At 43.2% G+C, this 20841-nt stretch overlaps 2 protein-coding genes across 3 annotated transcripts in view; one reads left to right on the top strand and one right to left on the bottom strand.

Annotated features, from left to right (window-relative positions):
• The window catches only part of SYT9 (synaptotagmin 9), a 226641-nt gene that overhangs the window by 164667 nt on the left and 41133 nt on the right, over nt 1-20841 (top strand). Inside the window, exons 4-6 of one of the 2 annotated variants that reach the window (XM_050756215.1) lie at nt 8192-8312; nt 10099-10270; nt 12655-12784. In XM_050756215.1, the coding sequence (XP_050612172.1) occupies nt 8192-8312; nt 10099-10270; nt 12655-12784 (423 nt within the window). Of the gene's footprint in view, nt 1-8191; nt 8313-10098; nt 10271-12654; nt 12785-20841 lie in introns of those variants that run through there. The other variant, XM_050756216.1, reaches the window with a different exon arrangement.
• LOC126935075 (elongation factor 1-alpha 1-like) lies at nt 2117-3885 on the bottom strand. The gene has a single exon (XM_050756224.1). The coding sequence runs from the start codon at nt 3802-3804 to the stop codon at nt 2416-2418; it is 1389 nt and encodes a 462-aa protein (XP_050612181.1). The 5' UTR covers nt 3805-3885; the 3' UTR covers nt 2117-2415.

Genomic DNA, 20841 nt, shown 5'->3' with positions numbered 1-20841 from the left:
CATTTCTTGTTTTGTCTTCTATCTTCTTGGTTAGTCTAGCTAGTGGTTTAGCAATTTTGCTTGTCTTTTTTTGAAGAATCAACTTTTCATTTCATTTATTCTGTGTATTTTTTAGTCTATCTCATTTGGTTCAGCTCTTTATTATTTCTTTTCTTCTAATTTTGACTTTGGTTTATTCTTGCTTTTGTGGTTCCTTGAGGTGCATCATTGGGTTATTTGTTTGAAATCATTCTACTTTTTTGATGTAGGCATTTATTGCCTATGTCAAACTTCCTCTTAACACTGCTTTTGCTCTATCCCATTGGTTTTGGCACATGTCTTATTTACATTTGTTTCAAGAAATGTTTTGCTTTTCATCTTAATTTCCTCATTGACCCAGTAGTCATTCAGAAGCATGTTTTTTAATTTCCATGTATCTATAGGTCCCAGAATTCCTCCTAGTATTGATTTATTGTTTTATTCCATTGTGACCTGAAGATACTTGGTATGATTTTGATTTTTAAAAATGTGTTGAGAATTGTTTTGTGACCTAACATATGCTGTATCCTAGAGAATGTTTCATGTGCTTAGAAGAATGTGTATTTTACAGTTGTTGAATAAAATGTTCTGTGTGTGTTTATTAGTTCCACTTTTTCTAAAGTGTAGTTTAAATCCAATTTTTTGTTGTCGTTGATTTTTTGTCTAGATGATTTGACTAATGCTGAGAGTGGGGCGCTGAATTTTCCAATATTATTTTATGGGAGTCTATCTCTCTCTTTAGCTCTAGTTATATTTGCTTTATGAATCTGGGCACTCAAGGGTTGGATGCATAAATATTCAGAATTGTTGTATCCTCTTGCTGGATTGATCCCTCTAGCATTATATAATGACCTTCTTTGTCTTTGTCATTTTTGCTGTTTTTGACCTAAAGTCTGTTTGATCTGATCTAAGTATAGCTACTTCTGCCCACTTTGGGTCTCTGTTTGAGTGGAATTTTTTACCATCTCTTTACTTTGGGTGTATATGAATCTTGACAGGTAAAGTGTATTTCTTGTAGGCAGCATATAGTTGGATAATGTTTTCTTATTTATTCAGCCAGTCTATATATTTTAAAGAGATAATTTAATCTATTTCCATTCAATAGCTCTTTTTTTTTTCTTTTTGAGACAGAGTTTTGCTCTTGTCACCCAGGCTGGAGTGCAGTGGCATGGTCTCAGCTCACTGCAACCTCCACCTCCCAGGTTCAAGTGATTCTCCTGCCTCAGCCTCTCAAGTAGCTGAGATACAGGCACCCAGCACCATGCCTGGCTAATTTTTGTATTTTTAGGAAAGACAGGGTTTCACCATGTTGGCCAGGCTGGTCTCGAACTCCTGACCTCAGGTGATTCACCTGCCTTGGCCTCCCAAAGTGCTAGGACTGCAGGTGTGAGCCACCACAACCGGCCTCAAGATTGCTTTTAATATGCAAGGCTTTGTTCCTGTCATGTTCTTCACTGTTTTCTGGTTGTTTTGTATGTTCTTTATTCCTCTCTTTTTTTCTAATTGTTTGTCATTTTGGTTTGGTGGTTTTCTGTAGTTGTACCATTTGAATTCTTTCTCTTCCTCATTTGTGTGTTTGGTTTACCAGTGAGTTTTATACTTTGATGTGTTTTCATGAAGGTAAATATTATCTTTTTATTCCAGGTTTAGGACTTCTTTGGACATTTCTTCTAGGGCCAGTCTAGTGGTGATAAATTCCCTCAGCATTTTCTTCTCTGGGAAGGACTTTTTTTGTGAAGGATAATTTTGGTAGATAGTATACTTAAATGGCTTTTTTTTTTCTTTCAGCACTTTGAATATGTCTCTCTTGCCCTGTATTGTTTCTGCTGAGAAATACTTTGTGAGCCTGATGGGGTTTCCTTTATGGATGACTAGACACTTTTGTCTTGCTGCTGTTGGAATCCCCTCTTTATCTTTGACTTTAAATAGTTTGACTATAACATGCTGCAGAGAAGACCTTCATGCTTTGTATTTATGTGGGGTTCTCTGAGCCCCTTGTATAAGTCTTTTTCTAGATTGGGGAAGTTTTCATCTATTATTTCATTAAACAGATTTTCTAACCCTTTCATTCTCTCTTTGCCCTTGGGGACACTGATAATTTTTTTTTTTCTCATTAAACTTTTTTAATGGGTCTCAAAATTCTGTGACAAATTTTTGGTCAAGTTGTTTCCATTAAAAAGTACTGATTTTAAAAACTAATAACTTAAAACTGCCACACGCAAAAAAGAAAACCAAAGTGTTACACAAAACATTCTCCTTTCCTTCTGAAGGTTTTACGATGCATTGTTATCATTAACCAGTCTTTTACTACTAAACTTAAATGGCCAATTGAAACAAACAGTTCTGAGACCGTTCTTCCACCACTGATTAAGAGTGGGGTGGCATTAGGGATAATATTCATTTAGCCTTCTGAGCTTTCTGGGCAGACTTGGTGACCTTGCCAGCTCCAGCAGCCTTCTTGTCCACTGCTTTGATGACACCCAACGCAACTGTCTGCCTCATATCACGAACAGCAAAGCGACCCAAAGGTGGATAGTCTGAGAAGCTCTCAACACACATAGGCTTGCCAGGAACCATATCAACAATGGCAGCATCACCAGACTTCAAGAATTTAGGGCCATCTTCCAGTTTTTTACCAGAACGGCGATCAATCTTTTCCTTCAGCTCAGCAAACTTGCATGCAATGTGAGCCGTGTGGCAATCCAACACAGGGGCATAGCCAGCGCTTATTTGGCCTGGATGGTTCAGGATAATCACCTGAGCAGTGAAGCCAGCTGCTTCCATTGGTGGGTCGTTTTTGCTGTCACCAGCAACGTTGCCACGACGAACATCCTTGACAGACACATTCTTGACATTGAAGCCCACATTGTCCCCAGGAAGAGCTTCACTCAAAGCTTCATGGTGCATTTCGACAGATTTTACTTCAGTTGTAACGTTGACTGGAGCAAAGGTGACAACCATACCGGGTTTGAGAACACCAGTCTCCACTCGGCCAACAGGAACAGTACCAATACCACCAATTTTGTAGACATCCTGGAGAGGCAGGCGCAAGGGCTTGTCAGTTGGACGAGTTGGTGGTAGGATGCAGTCCAGAGCCTCAAGCAGCGTGGTTCCACTGGCATTGCCATCCTTACGGGTGACCTTCCATCCCTTGAACCAAGGCATGTTAGCACTTGGCTCCAGCATGTTGTCACCATTCCAACCAGAAATTGGCACAAATGCTACTGTGTCGGGGTTGTAGCCAATTTTCTTAATGTAAGTGCTGACTTCCTTAACAATTTCCTCGTATCTCTTCTGGCTGTAGGGTGGCTTAGTGGAATCCATTTTGTTAACACCAACAATTAGTTGTTTCACACCCAGTGTGTAAGCCAGAAGAGCATGCTCTCGGGTCTGCCCATTCTTGGAGATACCAGCTTCAAATTCACCAACACCAGCAGCAACAATCAGGACAGCACAGTCAGCCTGAGATGTCCCTGTAATCATGTTTTTGATGAAGTCTCTGTGTCCTGGGGCATCAACGATAGTCACATAATACTTGCTGGTCTCAAATTTCCACAAGGAGATATCAATGGTGATACCACGTTCCCGCTCAGCTTTCAGTTTATCCAAGACCCAGGCATACTTGAAGGAGCCCTTTCCCATCTCAGCAGCCTCCTTCTCAAATTTTTCAATGGTTCTTTTGTCGATGCCACCGCATTTGTAGATCAGATGGCCAGTAGTGGTGGACTTGCCCGAATCTACGTGTCCAATGACGACAATGTTGATATGAGTCTTTTCCTTTCCCATTTTGGCTTTTAGGGGTAGTTTTCACGACACCTGTGTTCTGGCGGCAAACCCGTTGCGAAAAAGGGGGGCACTGATAATTAGAATATTGAGTCGCTTTATGTTGTCCCATATGTCACAAAGCCTTTCTCATTCTTTTTTATTCTTTTTATTTATTTTTGTCTGACTGGATTATTTCAAAAGATTTCAAGTTCTGAGATTCTTTATTCTGCTTAATCTAATCTGTTGTTGGAGGTTTTGACTGTATTTTGTATTTTATTCAATGAATTCTTCAGTTACAGAATTTCTGTTTGGTTCTTTTAAAAATGTGTATCTCTCTGATGAATTCTTTTCCAATTTTCTATATTGTTTTTCAAAATTATCTTGTTTGCTGAGCTTCTTTAAAAGCAGTAATTTGAATTGTTTACCCATGATTTCATTGATTTTTTTATTGGTATCTGTTGCTGTAGAATTATTGTGTTCCTTTGAAGGTGTCATATTTTCTTGCTTTCTCATGTTTCCTGTGTCATTATGTTAATATCTGCACATCTGGTGTAACAATCACTTCTTCCAATTTTTGTAAATTTACTTTTGTAGAGAGGACTCTTCTCTGAAGATTATCTATGATGTTGGTTGAGTAGGGCATTTTGGGTTTCATTTTGGATGCAAGCAATAGCGTAGTCTCTATGATCTCCTTGGCTATAAATAGCGTCAGTGGTATCTGTGATTTCCTTGATAGCTTAGGGTGTGGATAGTGGAGACTGTGGTAAAGTTTTCTGGGAACTAAGTTATTAGGTAGGCCAGTCTTCTGGCCCCAGTGGTACAGCAGTGGGCTGAAGATGCCTGTCTTTGAGCCCCAGAGTGATGTATGCTGGCTCTGGTATTAGTGGATCCAAGTGGGCCAATTATTGGGCTTCCAGGTGTCTTGCTGAAATGCTAGTAGTGGCAGCAGTGGGCCTGGCATGTAAACTGGTTCTCTTGCTCTAGGTGAGCAGGCTTGATGTGAGCAATGGCAATAGCAGTGATTCGGCCACTCACTGAAATCCAAGTTGGTCTGAGCTGTAATGGGTTGGATGGGCCAGTCTCATGGTGCTTGCAAGTGGGTGCCAATTGTTGTGGTACCAGGGGGTTGAGTTGCCCCCACCTCAGACCCTGGGAAGAGTGCACATGTACCAGCAGTGATAGACTAGGCTGGATGATTGCCAGGCCCCTGGATGGCATTTGCAAGTACTGAGGAGACAGGACCAGGTTGCCAGAATTGAGACTTGTCCTCAGGCCCCCTGGTAATATGTTCAGGCATACCTATGATAGGCAGGAACAGGGTGGTCCCCAGGCAGTCAGAAGAATGCTCAGATGAGGGCAGTGGTGGCTTCAGTTCAGGGCTGCCACTGGGGAGGGCACAGACACTCTCATTGGGAGCAGCATAGGTAGGTAGTTGTGCAGCATGTGATTTGCTCATGCGTCAGTCCCCCAGCAGCTTGCAGCACTAGTGACAGTGTTATTTATCCTTAGGGTGCATGAAAGGATCTGGCCTCATCTCCTCCCTGGCCTGGTAGTAGCATCAATGGCACCAAAACCAGGGTAAGACAAGTCCTTTAGGGGCTCAGCTTTCAGAATGTCACTGTGCTGTAGCTGCTCAGGGCTTACGGGCCTGTGGGTCACAGCATGAGCTCTCTCTTTGAAACAATACCACTGTGCAATTTCTAGGCAGCTCTCTCTGTTAGTCTCGAGGACTGTGAGGGTCGAGGGGCTCTCCTGTGAGTAGGATAGTATGTGGTGGAAATGTGGACCCTGAGAGGTCTCTCACTTAACCCCTTCCCTATGTTAGGGAGCTTCTCCCAGCTCCCAGCCAAACCCCACTGAGCAGGCTACATTGCTTCCTTTTCCTTTGTTACTTTTGGTGCTTCCTGTCACTTTTTTGTTGAATTCCAGTGTTCTCCCTTAGATGATCTATTCAAAGTGTGAATATCTACTTGCTATTTTGGTTCTTCTCCATGGTAGAGGCACTTAGCTGCCTGTTGTTTGTTTGTTCGTTTCTTTCTTTCTTTCTTTCTTTCCTTCCTTTCCTTCCTTCCTTCCTTCCTTCCTTCTTCCTTCTTTCTTTCTTTCTTTCTTTCTTTCTTTCTTTCTTTCTTTCTTTCTTTCTTTCTTTCTTTCTTTCTTTCTTTCTTTTTCTTTTTGAAGAGACAGCACCTTGCTAGATTGCCTAAACTGCACTTGTACTCCTGGGCTCAAGTGATCCTCCTGCCTTAGCCTCCAGAGTAGCTAGGATTATAGGCATGTGCCACTGCACCCAGCTAATTTGCTATTTTTTAAAGTACAAATGTGGACTTTTGCTTGGTTTACATTCTGAATATACCATCAAGTCTGAGGTTTGACTTTTCTCTTTTAACTTATGAGCAAATAGCTATATTGTATAAATATTTGTGAATGGGCTTATGTCGGAGGAAAACAAATAAACCAACATACCTAGCATGGAAGTAATCTGACACATCACATTTAATTATGTGCCTCAGTCTTGAGGGCAGAGATTAGATGGCATGCATTTTCACATCCTGAACCTTACAAAGTGTGTGCACAGTGCAGGCCCTCAGGAAATGTATGTTGAAAGAATTGATTATGAAGCTTCATAGGCATAGTTTTGGTTAATTCTGTGTTTACTTTGCCAAACCAAGATTTTCTGAGAAGGATGAGGGGAGAGGAGAGAGCTAGGTGCAGTGAAAAGCCTTTTAAAGGAAGAACAGAAGTTGAAGAGCAAAGTGGGCCAGGGAGTCAGGAAACAAAAGGGTGATGTGTGGGGACAGCTGTGGTCTCTCTTTCCTTTCTGCCACCAGCAGGAGGCTGGGTCAATCCCCTCTTCAGTAAGGGCAGACACTGCTCCTACAATAGGGAACCCAGCACCGCAGAGCAAGCCAGAGTCTGCTGTGTGTAAAACCTCCAGTCCTATAGAATTCTAGTCCCCAAGCCCCCATATCTCCCAAAAGGGGAAGGCCCAGTCACCTGGGTGTCTTGAGGTCAGGGCTTCCGGAACCAGGAAAGCCAAGCTTACAAGGAGAGGTCATTTATTTACACTGGGCAAGCAATGCATGATGCAAGAAGACACAGAGTAATCCGTCTGCCTTAGTGACCAAATAGATCCCTTTGCCTCATCCTCCTGTGGAAGCAATCAAGAAAGGGAGGTTGGGCGAGGTGACCTTCCAGAGCTGAATCTGTGCTTCTAAAAATAGAAGCATCCTTGGAGAACTGAGGAGGGGAGGGAAAGCTGTGGACACTGAGGGCAAGAACCTGAATCCTCAGAGCATTGTCAGTAGGAAACTGTATTAATTAGACACAGGCACCTCAGCTCGATAACCTCAGGTATCTCTCAGAAATTGAAACGAAATGAAATGGCTTTTGTTCCCCCTCCTTTCTGGTTATACTCCCCGTGAGCTAAAAAGGAGAAAGAGAATTGTGTCTTCTGACCTATTTGAATGGCTGCACACTGCCTGATATATCTTCCCCAGTAGAGGGAAATGGGGGTCTTTAGAGGCACGTTAAGAAAAGGAAAGAGCTGCCACAAAGTGGAACTATGAGAGGGAGGCACAAGGGCCACCTGGGAGTCTGGGTCTCTGTTCTCTCCCTGCATGGAGGCAGTGCAGGACTAGGCAAGTACTTGGATGTGTCCAGGGCTCTGAATGTGTAGGCTCGCAGGGTGCCACTCTCAGGCTCACACAGTGTCCTTATTTGGAGCTATGCGACAGGCTGTAAGTTTCCAGGGTCCAGTGGAGCCCTGTGCTGGTCCGCACAGATTGTGTGCAACCAGGGTGTGCGCTGTGCTCTGTGGCATGGGGATTGCGTGTGGGAGGTTGGGCGTATGCAGGGGTATACAGGGATATGGTGGCAAGTTTGAGGGGGCTGTGTAGGGGAGTGTGTGGGGCGGTGTGGAAACCTGTTGAGAGGCTTCATGATGCTGCATAGGGCTGTGTGCAGAGCTATCCTGGACTGTGAGTGGCGCACCACAGTACTGCAGGGCACCTCTTTGTGTAGCTTTGACCTAGAGGCTCTGTGTGCATTGTAGTAGTGGTATGAATGGAGCCACATGGGGGACTCTGCACTGGAGGATATGTTCTGGGCTACCTGGACACATGAGTCTGTACAGGGCTGCCTGTGGCTGGATACATGGTGGCAGAGGCCTGAACAGGCTTACAGCTTTGCCATCCAAAGATAGATTATGCCTCCTTAGGGTGAGGTGCTCCCAAAGTGCAGGGATTTATTATTCTCCCTGAGACTGACATGAAGGGAAGAGATACCAGGGATTTACAAGCTGAGCAAAAGGGGCAGTGTGTTCCCTTTCAGTGAGGCCTGAAGCTGAGCCTCTTGCACACCAGTCTGGAGACACTTTCTAATACTTTAGTTTGTGCTTTCTCAACAGGACAACGTGGATCTGGGAGAGCTGATGTTTTCCCTGTGCTATCTTCCAACGGCTGGCAGGCTGACTATTACCATTATAAAAGCAAGGAATTTAAAGGCAATGGACATAACAGGAGCATCAGGTGGGGCATTTTCAAATTCAGACTTTCTCATGCACTTCTACTGTAGTAAGTACCTTATGAAGTTTTAGTAAGGTAATAAAGCACGTTGACTCTGGAACCAGACTGCCTAGGCTTAATCCTAGTCCTAACACCTGTGTGACCTTGAGCAAGTCATTTTACCTCTCTGAGCTTTGGATTCCCATCGGTAAGATGAGAGTAATTATGATATCTGGCTCACTGGGCTGTTGTAAAACTGAATTAATAAATATAAAGCCATGAGAACAGTGCTAGCATATATTAAATGCTACATATTGTTAGTTATTGTTATTAATACAGTTAGCCTTCTGTATCCACCAGTTCCACATCTGTAGATTCAACCAATGATGGATTTAAAATACTCAGGAAAAAAAATACAACAATAAAAATAATACAGTTTTTTAAACAATACAGTATAACAACTATTTACACAGCATTTATACCAGATTAGGTATTGTAAGCAATCTAGAGATAATTTAAAGTATACAGGATAATGTGCGTAGGTTATATGCAAATATGATGCCATTTTATATAAGGGACTTGAACATCCTTGGATTTTCCTATCCATGAAGGGTCCTGAAACCAATTCCTTGTGGATAACAAGGGACAATAGTACTCTCTTGGGTCTCCCTCACCATAATTTTGAATTGGACCTATTGTTTACACACATTGATAAAGCTTATCTAATTTGGTCTTTCCTCAAATATCATCCGAGGCTCATTGAAGGCTGAGAACAATCCTATTTCCTTATTAAAGTGAACTATGAGTTTTAGTTTTTCCATTAAACCAAGCATTAAATTCTGAACCCTAACAAGAAAAAAATGCCTCTATATGCATTGCTAACTGCAAATTCACAAGCAACCTCTGCAGGTGTTTCCCAAATGTGGTCACAAAACACCCAATACACCCTGGCTTACATCCTCTGAAATCAAAGAACACCATATGCAATATATTCTGCATCCTATACCCCAGTGTTTTTTTTTAAAGCAGAAAAAAAAAATAGCTGTGGTCCCTCTGGTCATCTAAGTCCCTACTGGACTGTATATAGGAGTCAGAGCAATGCATGGTTATGCAGGTGAAAAGAGAACAAGGACTTCCCACCGAACAGAAGAAGAGTGAGATAGCTGTTAGGACCAGAAGAGCCCTATCTGGAGCAGAGGCCAGCCTTGCCACTTGTCACCCCATCACAGTGTTGCACCACAAGGAAGCCTGTGGCCTTTCTCTCCCTGATATGCTGAGCTGCTTCTCCCTTTGCAACCCAAGGGCAGGCCACTCTAGGGGCTCAGAGTCTCTGTACTTAAGGAATTCCACTCCCAGATGTTCTCTCTGTCCTCTAGGAATTCAGAAATTAAAAGAGTCTAGGAATTCCCTTTCTTAAAATCCTGAAAATATTCCCTGAGGTGGCTCAGAGTTGGGGGGCCTGTTTTCAGCCTTGGAAATGCCGGTGCATTTCTCTTCCCATCCTGGCCAGGCCAGTCTTGAGTTCTAGCTGGAATGTCTCCTAATTCCATAACAGATGTTTTCAAACTATTTTTAAATTTCACACATTTTCAGGAGACAGTATCCTGTGCTTTATCTTGAATTAGTGACTTAATTATCCTCACTCTAGTTGCTCCCCAGATATCATATTAATGACAATCCTCCAACTCCAGTCCACAGGCAGGTAAAGGAATTCGACATACCATAGTTCATGAAAACCCACAGTGATATAACTGCCCACCTAAATCTACACTAATCCTCACAGTACTCCTGCTTCTCATGGTCTGTCCAGATCCCTACGTGAAAGTCTCACTGATGTGTGATGGCAGACGACTGAAGAAGAGGAAAACATCCACCAAGAGGAACACCTTGAATCCTGTTTACAATGAAGCCATAGTCTTTGATGTCCCTCCCGAGAACATTGACCAAATCCACTTGTCCATAGCAGTCATGGACTATGACCGGTGAGATACCTGGAACTCTTTTCCAGTGCAAGTTCAGTGCGTCCAGGGCTGGGAGGGCAGAGGGGGAGCAGCAGCCACAGATTCTTAGCTGGTGTTCCAGGCTGCAGGAAATGAGTCAACTAGCAGTGCATGGGAAGCACATTGACAGGAGTCACCTCTAAACCATGCTGTAGAGTCAGACTACCAAAGTGTCTCTCAGCACTCCCATTCTTTTCTGCCCCTTTCTCATTTTTTTTCTCTTCCTCCATCCTCCCCCAACCTCCACCTCTTCCCCTTTTCATCTTTGCATAACTCCTAGAATCTCAGCTTGAAGAACTGTGGCCCCACAGGTTTTATCTTCTGTCAGGCAGTCCTCACTGCCCTTCGTTGGAAAGATTCCACTGAAAATGGCAGAATGACTACTTTAGCCAGACCATCAACATTTCTAAATACACAACTTCAATCTTTTTCCTTCTCGCAAGTATTTAATAAAGATTGTTTCCTTCCACTTAAGTCTGAAAGCAAACACAAAAATGTTCTCCTGAAAATGCTAGAATCAGTATGGATGACAAGGTACATTAAAATGTATAAGATGCTCGACTTTTTAATTAATACAGCACAGAAGAGATATTTATAGCCTGCATTGTAGCCAATTGTGTATTTAAAGGACAGATTTGAAAAACAGTCATTTTAATATGCAAAGGAAGTACCAACAGGGAATTATACATGTTAAACCAGTCATTAGACTGAAATGCAAAGTCTCTCTTTAATTGGAAACCTCCCACATGGTCTGGGCACATTATTTAAAAAAAATTATTCTGACTTCTAATATTATTTGTGACTAAGGATTTTCCCACATACCTCTGAAATATCAGGAAGGCAGCTTCAGTGACCTGCACACTCTTTCCAGCAGATGCCTGCGTGAAGCATGACAGTCTTCCAACCCAAGGAGCACGTGGATTGGCTCAGCTGCCCACGAGTGTGACAACCCATGCTGAGCAGTAGACCTTGTCCCATCTCCTGTGGGCAAGAAACAACACCAATAGTGTCAGGCCCCAGTAGGGGACATTGCCCACCAACCGTGGAAGCCTAGGCCAGCAATTTTTAAGCTATTGCCAAGTTTCCTGCATGGACAAATCTGATTATGTGAGCTCTGCCTTAATTTAATTCTCAGTAAACTCATGAATCTGGCCTGGAAAAATTCATGGCAGAATTCATGGGGCTTCTGCATGCATTTGATTTTAATGAGCAGAGACTCAAATATCCTTCACATGACCTCCCCACCCTCATCTTACCTTTATGCTCCATTACACAAATAGGAGAAAAATCACTCGTCTTTGCAGGAGGGAAAAAAAAAGAGAAAGTATGTGAGTTTGGATCCTATAGAGTTAAAGAATTGGCCATATCAGTCCAGTTATACCAGGGACTTTTTAAAAAACTGCTAGGGAAAACAAAAATGGCTCAAGGCAGAGACCTACCTAGGGAAAGTTTCAGAAATATTAGCCTTGGCCGGGCACGGTGGCTCACACCTGTAATCCCAGCACTTTGGGAGGCCGAGGCGGGTGGATCATTTGAAGTTAGGAGTTCGAGACCAGCCTGGCCAACATGGTGAAACCCCGTCTCAACTAAAAAATGCAAAAATTGGCCAGGCATAGTGGCATGCACCTGTAATCCCAGCTACTTGGAAGCTGAGGCAGGAAAATTGCTTGAACCCGGGAGCTGGAGGTTGCAGTGAGCCGAGATCATGCCACTGCACTCCAGCTTGGGCAACAGAGCGAGACTCTATTTCAAAAAAAAAAAAAAAAAGGAAATATTAGCCTCAAGGTCAAAGGAGCTATGTATCTTTCTATAGTTGGGAAATTAAGTGGGCCAAAGAGGCTGAACTTAGAAGAAAAGAGGGATGAGTATAAGACAATAACAGTCTTCTCTAAAGAGAGGGAGCAGGAAGATCTATGAGCTTCCTTCACTTACTCTACTTTGTGGGCTCAAGACCCATGGCTGCCAGACACAAAACTGCTCCCTCACCCATGCTTGGTTGCCTCTTGTGGGAGTTAGAGCAGCCATTATTGCAAGAAACTCTTTTCAGATGGCTTCCTCTTTATTATGTGGAGGCCAGCCTAGATCCAGAACAAGAGGTGGCATCCTTAGCACAAATCATGGGGTTCTTCGAACAAGGTTATTGGAAACAAGTTGACCCATGTCAGTGTTAGGACAGCCAGGGTATATGTTAGATCCCAAGTTCTATTGGCCGTGATGCTTAGCCTGCAGTTTTAAGTGAGGAAATGAAAAAAAAAAAAAAAAAAAAAACTCACCACGTCCCCAATTCCTTCATCAGTTTAATTGAGTAGCTGTTGATCTTACATACCAAAATTTTAAGAAAAAACTATTGTGGGCCATTTTCACAGTGTAGGTCACAATGAGATCATCGGCGTGTGTCAAGTAGGCAACGAGGCTGAGAGGCTGGGCAGAGACCACTGGAGTGAAATGTTGTCATATCCTCGGAAGCCCATTGCACACTGGCATTCCCTGGTGGAGGTAAGACCCTAACCCACATGCTCCACTTTACATAAGAGTAAATGCTTTAGTGTTGAAATGCAGGAGCTGCCAAACATGTGAGCGCACCAGGATGGATGTCATAGACAGGTTTTCCTGGTTACATTTCCTGGGGCTGCTGGGACTTGCATTCAATTTGAGGCTGAATCTGTGCTTCCCACCAGTCTGGTGGGTTTTGAATATTGATCAGAGATCATCCCTCATTTTGATTGTGTTTTTAAAAGATCAAGATTCTGTACTTCTGTGTTAAGGCTTTGGGTTGGTACTTGGAGGGCATCTGCAAGGTGTGGGTGAGTGTGGACTTTCAGGCTTTCATACAGTGACTTGAGACTGACTTTGGAAAAAACATGAGGCCTTGATTCTAAGACCAGCTCTGGCACCAACCTGTGATTCTGGGCAAGCTGGTTAGTATCAGGTTCAACTGCATATAATAAAAACCAAAACAACCAATTATAAATTAAAAACAAATGAAATGAGAATTTATGTCTCTCTCTTATATACAAAAAAAGTCTAGAGGAAGGCAGTCTGGGATATCTTAGCAGCTCCATGTTCAACAAGAGACCTAGACTTCTATCTTTCTGCTTCACTGTCCCAGTGTGGCTTTGTTCCTTGAAGTACCCTCATTATACGATATGGCTGCTAAGCTCCAACCACTGCATATTTTCTAGGCCGCAAAAATGTGCAAAAGGGGAAGAGCCGAAAGGGCACACATTCCCTTTTTAAGGATTCTCTTTGAATTCTCATGCAACACTGCTACTTACATTTAGTTTAGTCACAAAACTTAGTCACGTGGACATGTCAAATTGCAGGGAATAGTTAGAAGTGTAATCTTTTTGTTGGGTGTCAATGTGTCCAACTAAAAACGAGGGTTCTGTTTGCATAGAATAAGAGGAGAGTGAAAACCTGAAGGCAATTGGCCATCATTCTGCCACTCACATCGTCATTCATTCACTCCCTCCCCCTTTACTTCTCATTCACTCTTCCCCTACTTATCTTTGCTCATTGATTCACTCTCTTATTTATTCACTAACTCGTTCTCTCAAAAATAATTTGCACTCCCTAAGTAACATTTCTGAGGGTCAAATGCTATAATAGCTACAGAGAATACAGATGAGAATAAGAAACAGTCCTTTCACTTGTAGAACTTACAGACTGTAAAATAAACAAAAGATGACATGTAAACTAATCACTGAGAGACACAAATGTAAGCATTTCCATCCATATAAAGTGCTACAAAAGTGCAAAGGAGAGAGGCGTTTATTGTGCTTAGAGGAGACTGTGAAGCATCTCTCCTTCATGCTCTCAATAAGTAAAGAGAACTGAGCCTCCGGGAATTGGAAAACCAGGAAGGCAGTAGCAGTTATTTACTGAGGACACATGGGTTCCAGGCAGAGAACTTTCCACTGTTCTCCTGGTGCAGGCAGCTCCATTCCATGCAAAGCCATCTGAGAGGCCAAGACTAGAGCCTCACCCAGTGTGGGCCTCCCTGCCATTGATAGTCAGGTGAGTCTGGTTGAAGTGAACACAGGGCAGTTGTGGAGAGACAGAGAGGCCCCAAACCCAGACAGGGGAACCAAGGGACATCTTTGTTGGAGGTGGTGCAGGAAGGAGAAGGGCAAGACAGGGTTTATGGATTCTATCAGGGCACCCAGATGTATTCAAAAAGAGCCTAAGGCCCCCTAATTTGCAGGTTCCTAAGGATAGTTCTGCCCCTGGGCCATAGGAGCAAAAATCATTCTTTTCTAGACTCAAAATTAATCCCTAAGGGAGACCCACAGGATCTATGAGCTACTTGAGAAGGAGCTGGGGACTGGTGTCCACTGAACTATACCTCACTTCTTCAGCTCCTGGTGGAATTCTCAAAGGAGTCCATCTGCGGGCTCATTAAATTTTGGGGGCCTGTCACTAGCAGTGGCATTTAGAAGAGTTGTAATAGACTTTTTGCACCCTTATGAGCCATTGCTGATTTTAATTCTTATTTGTAATTAGTAGTATCAGAGAGTATTAAAGTTCTGTGCTTCTCAGGAAACAGGAAATGAGAAAGGAGTAAGGATGAGGCGTGTGGTGTAGGGCTGAGAGATGAGCCCTGATTCGTGCACCAGCAGTTTTTTTTTTTTGGTGACCTAGGCAGGGGAGTAGCCCCGGGCAGAGTGTTGCACATGGGCCCCTGAGTGGCAGTATATGCATGTGTTACACAAAGGAGAGTGCAGGGAGCAGGCCTTGGAGGCCTTTTCCTTCATGGCTGAGAAAAAGTGTGGTATAAATTCGTTCACCTGAGAGATATTCCTTAAACCCCAAACACTCAGCTTTTTGGAAATCTGTGCTCCACAGTTATGTAACTGAAAAGTAAATGCCATTAGGGTTAAACCACTGAAACTTAGAAGTCATTTGTTACAGCGGCTAAAATTACTTTGGCCAGTACAATGGTCATTTCTCAACTGTTACAGCAGAACTAAGGAAATGAAATGCCTGCACGGCTTATATGAAGGACAAACCTTCATATAAGCAGAGGGAGGGCAAACCTTCATGTAAGCAGAGGCAGAGGGAGGCTGCCTCTTCCCTGTTGCTTCCTGTGTCTTTGAAGTACACGTCCGGGACTCCAGATCCATCCTGAGAGAGGAAGTGATGCTTTTTCTTTTAAAAATGAACGTTGAGCTCGCAGAATTGGGGCAATGGTACCAGATGAGATGAAAAACAGTATTGGAGAGGTTGGCCATACTTCGTTAGCAGCTGTAAGGATGGAGGAGGCAATAGGCAGAGTGGCCAGAAACATTCACTTTGGAGTTGGAAGGGCCTACATTCAAATTGCTGTCCTTCCACTCACTAGATGTTTGTTTTTCGCCTTCTGAACCTCAGTGTTCACATCTGTAAAGTGGCCATAACATTTCCTGTCTCACAAGAGGGATGGTGAGGATTAAACAATCTATTGATATGAAATGCAGCATTGTAGCTGATGTATATATAGTAAACACTGAGTAAAGCTTTCAGTTACAGTTGTTATTATATATGCCCCAGATTCTGAGGGGCTGCTGTGTGTCCTTATGGGACTATGTCCTATGAAGAAATATCATCCATGTGTGTCATGGAGAATAAGAGAAAGGCCAGGAATCCACCACTCCTGCACCCCAGTGAGCCATCATCTCAGATTGGAGGAAGGGGTCATCCAGTACTTGGCTAAACCAGATGTACATATTTAAGTTTTGTTTCTTTTCCTCTTTTTCGTGGTCTTAAAGACAAGCTGCTGTTATGCTCTCTAAGAACCTTTTAAATGTCTGCTTTAAAACAAAAACCAGCAATTAAATCTCAGTGCTCATGATAACAGAGTATGTGAGGGTGCACTCATGAGCATGTCTGTATAGAAGACAGAGAGAGAGGGAGAGAGAACAAAGATGGGGGCACTGGGATTTAGCATGGAGGGAGGCTGGCCTCACAGAAGCTCTTCACTGCTGAGGAATTGGTTAGGTCTAAACTCTGCGCCCTGCAGAGATCTGGCAGCCTGCTCAAGGTTGTGTCCAATACACCCTGACCTTGCCAGGGCAGGTGGCAGATGGAATCTTCAAAGCCAGTGAGTTCAAAAATCCGTTTCTCTCACAGGGATTCTGGATGACTTCACTGCACACTCAAAGGTCAGCCAGTAGGGCTCCCTTTACTCCCCATGATGTCAAAGGTTTGGAAAGCTGTGAAAACTCCCCCGAGCAGACTGCCTGGGGTTTAGGGATCAGAGCGCCCCCTTCATAGGGCCTCAGATGACAGAGCTCTAAGAGCTCCCTTCGCTCGGCACCCTTGTCCACCAATTCAAGAGAAGATGGTGTTGGCCTGGCCATATCGCAACACCTTTCCTACCCTCCTATATGTCAAGATAACCAACATCATGAGCCTCGTGGAGAATAACAGGACATAGTTCCAAGTTTTCATCGCTTCCCTGTGTAGTGCCATGTAACATCTGTTGTATGAATAAGTACTAATCTTGGTTTGGTGGGAAGAACAGACACAGATACTATCTGGTTAAATGAAATTTCACTTTTCTAAAAGACAGAAGAAAGAGAATCCAACCAGAATATACAGTCAAGATCAGCAATATTATCCTAATAGGCATAGGTGTAAGATTCCAAACACCAAAGTTCTATTCAAGGCGTGGCCCATTTTGGATGTCTTCCTCACTCCAAGCTCAGCCTTTGTACATACACATACATACAGCTACAAAATTCTGCATGTCTGACTGTCTGCTGGGACCAGCTCATTGAGAGTCCTGGCCCTCTTCAACTCAGGACTACATAATGCCAAGCATAACCAGAGGGCAGTTATGGTACAATATGCCCAGACATAAACAGAGCCCTCATTTATCACCCCCAGCATCCAGAAGGGTATAAACGTAGAGTCAAAGGACTACAGCAACTGTCAGTTTTACCCAGACTTGTCTTGGAGTTACACAAGTAGCCCCCATAAACCATGTCTAGATATTATCTATCAATTGTCCAGCAGGGCCTATCTGGAGTCTTGGAGGTCCACATATTCCCAGGAGAATGTATCTGATTGCCCAAGATTTGATTAGGTGTCCATCCTGGTGCAATTTGCTGCGGGTCTGGAGTCATGAAAATGTGACCTGGTACCCACCTCAGCAGGAGTTTTGGGAGTAGACTTCTTGAGAAGAGTCCTCACAGGACAGGGAAATTGTCTAAAATGAATGTGAATGACTGCCTCCCAAAGGAATTTAAAGTGAGAGGCTTTAGCACTATGGCCAAATTGTTATTCACAACAGATTTAGGAAAGGAGTAACTCACCAGGAAAGATGGGAGTGGGGAGAGGATGGGGTGACTGGGAAAAGCCACGTAGGAAATCAGGCTCCCATCAAGGGGATTTGGTTGTGTTGCAGGGCTTGGGTCTTGTTGAGAACCAGACTAGCAGGGAAGAAGACTGAGACATGAAAAAAAGAAAAGTATGGACTGAAACATACAATGGGGAAAATCCTAGAAAGTGCTGCTACTCAGCAAGCATTAAGGCACCCAAGACTGCAGGTCTTTGGAAACACCTGAATTCCAGACCCCTTTCAGTTGGTGTGGAACCAAGGCTGGCAATTCCATGCATTGCCCTCTGAAGGAGTGGCTTATGGGCTAGGTAAATAAACACAGCAAAAGCCTAATATGTGTATTAGGGGATGGCAAAAGAGAAGTGAGCAGTCAGGACATGGAGGGCTACATGCTGCTGCAGCATCTTGCCCATATTATGAGGTGCTCCCCCCATATAGTCCAGCATCATGTCTTAGTGTCTCTGAGAACAAAATTTTTGTTATGAATGAAAATAGAAAAAACAAGAAACATTTAAATCACATTAAAATAGGGCAAGAAAACATAAATTTCTTTATTATCTAAAAGGATACATACCATCTTGGTAAGAAACAGTAAGGGGAAAATGAACTTTATCTTGCTAATTAGTAGTTCTTAGTCTTTTCCAGGTTATGTCAGTCTCTTTGGGTTAATTATTTTCTCTTCTTCCTGGGGGTCTCCTCTCTCCTTCCTCCCTCCCAGCTAGGTATAGGGAAGTACGAAGGCTACCTCATGGCATTGACCGGCACTGTGCATATTGTTCTGCTTGCCTTTGGGCGTCAGACTTCATCATCACTGCCTCTGCTGCTGAGGATCTTGGCTGGTGTAACTGTGGGCTATTGTCTCAGCATAGAAACTTGGCCATCTTGAGGCTGATGAGGCCCCACATCAGCTATTGAAGTCCCTGTGGATCCCCGGGGGTGGGTAGCACCTCCCACTCAATGCTTGGCCTGGGAGCTTTTCTTTGCAGCCCTTAATACAGAGTCATTCCCCACTTGGTGGAATTCCCTGAAATTCTAACAACCAATACTCTCACACCCTTCAGGCATTTGGGCACACAAGGGAGCCACAGGAGACTCAGTGCCATCACAGGCATCCTGTTCATGCCTATAAAGTTACATGGTCATTTCTACATTGTTCCTCTAGCCTGTGTTGACCCAAGGGTCAAGTTTGCCTTCAGCTTCCCCCTCAATCCATCTGAACGTGGAGTTTCAAGCCTGAATGGTAAAGCCAGAACCTCTCCTCCTCACTTCTCTGTATCTCTTCTGCCAAAGACTCTCTGCTTCGTCTTCCTATCTGGTGGAAACACTATATATCCTAGCATGATTTCTCTCTACCTATGACTCATGCTCAGACCTCCAAGGTTTCCTCTCAACATGTAAGGAAACATTTGGAATTTGGATCCCATTTTTCTCAACAAGGCCTGGCTTTAAGATAAAGTTACATGGTCATTTCTACATGTAACATGAAATAAGATACTTATTTCATAGGGAACTAGCTGATCATTTGCCTTGAGTTATCAGCCCTCAGCTTCCTATAATATATGGCATGTATTCAATGCATGGGACAACATGATTTACAGACAATAAGAACATTATTTCTGTTACATAGGTATTGAATTAGCATTTGGTGAATAAATGAAAAAAAAAAGAATGAATGTGATATATGTAAAATGATTGGGTTCCCTTCGTTCTAAATTTCCAGAATTCTCCATGCAGTGGAGTACACAGTAGAAGTCAGTTCAGACAAGGTGTAAAAAGGTATTGAGAATGGATTTGTATTAGGCTGTTCAAATGGAGATGGCCCTTATTAAGCTCCAAGTTTTAATTACCTTTTCTCTATTTAGGAGAAGAACATGAAAAGGGATCATTTCCTCCCTTGGTTCCAGTGAACTGCCACATAATGACAATGGCTTTGCATTTTTGAATAATGAGAAATATTCAGAACTGAGGCCCCTTAGCGAATCATGAGGGTCCCCCTGTACTTGATGTGGGTAGCCAAGTCCTAGAGCACTCAATATCTCCTTTCATAAGAGAGAAGAAACACACAGAGATCCCAATGGTGAATGGCGGACTGCTGTCCCCTGAGTGAAAACTGATCAGGAGGTGATCAGTTGATCAGGAGGAGAAAGTTGACCTTTCTCACTAGGAATATATTTTAGCAGCAGTTTTATACAAGGTAATTCTTTGCCCCACCTACCCGTGAAGATAAAGAAGAGAAAAATAATAGGACTGGGGTATTTTTTGACAAAATGAAGAAATTATTCTTCAGATTTTGTTGTAAAATTAAATTATTTTGAATGGTGAGATTTAGCGTGCCAGCATGCATAAACACCTGCAGGGCCGCTGAAGCAAAACTGATTGCCAAGAACATAAAAATGTACTGCAAGTTTGGGATCTGAATAACGTTAACAGACCTGTTAGAATTTGTGTCAATTGCTATAAGTGGCCAGAATGCTGCTTGGACAAGCAGGCAGTGTTAGTATTAGTGGGGCATTGTGTTTCCAGCTGGTAGAGGTTATGGTTAACAAACAAAGCCAGAGTCATTCAGACCTTCCCAAGCAAATCTTCTTTCTTGTATTGAATTATCTGTAGAAAAAAAGAGAGAGAGACGGTAGGCATTTTCTCATCTTTATCAGGAATGGGTGACTTTTGTGACTTTTCTGAAGGTTTGTAGAGATAGTAATCATACAAAACATAGAAGTACTTAGGGTAAACACTAGAAGTATAAAAGATAATGACAATGTGGTAGAAAATAACATTTCTGCCTGAACAGAAAGTCAACTGCATCTTGACTCTCCTCTCATTCACAGATGACCTTGCTCCAGTAGTCACTGCCTTGGAGCATCCCTGCTGCACACTTGTATAGCTATTAAATAGGAAGGTGAATGACAGTGGGCTTGAGCCATCAGCTGTCTCCATCTCCAGGGATGGCATTCAGAGGTGATTGCTAACGTGATAGGCCAATTCTTTCCCCGCAGATGAAATGAACCAGAATGGTTTATACCACTCTCTGAAAGAAACACACTCCCTCCTCATAGTCTGGTGGGAGGAAGACTATTCCCTCCTGGGGAATGGGGCCTGGGGCAAAGGCGGAGCACCCTGGCAGAGGACATTCAGGAAGACCACTGCTCCTGGATATGAATCTTTCAGAAGATGCACCTGTCAAATGCTGTCTTCCAAACATTACCAGAACAACCTATTGATAAGACAAAGC

This window comes from Macaca thibetana, chromosome 14, assembly GCF_024542745.1.
Source record: "Macaca thibetana thibetana isolate TM-01 chromosome 14, ASM2454274v1, whole genome shotgun sequence".
NCBI lineage: Eukaryota > Metazoa > Chordata > Mammalia > Primates > Cercopithecidae > Macaca > Macaca thibetana.
This window is presented reverse-complemented; position numbering and strand designations above follow the sequence as displayed.

What these genes read in the sequence shown, in the direction of transcription:
- LOC126935075 (XM_050756224.1), bottom strand. Translation starts at nt 3,804, where the DNA reads ATGGGAAAGGAAAAGACTCATATCAACATTGTCGTCATTGGACACGTA.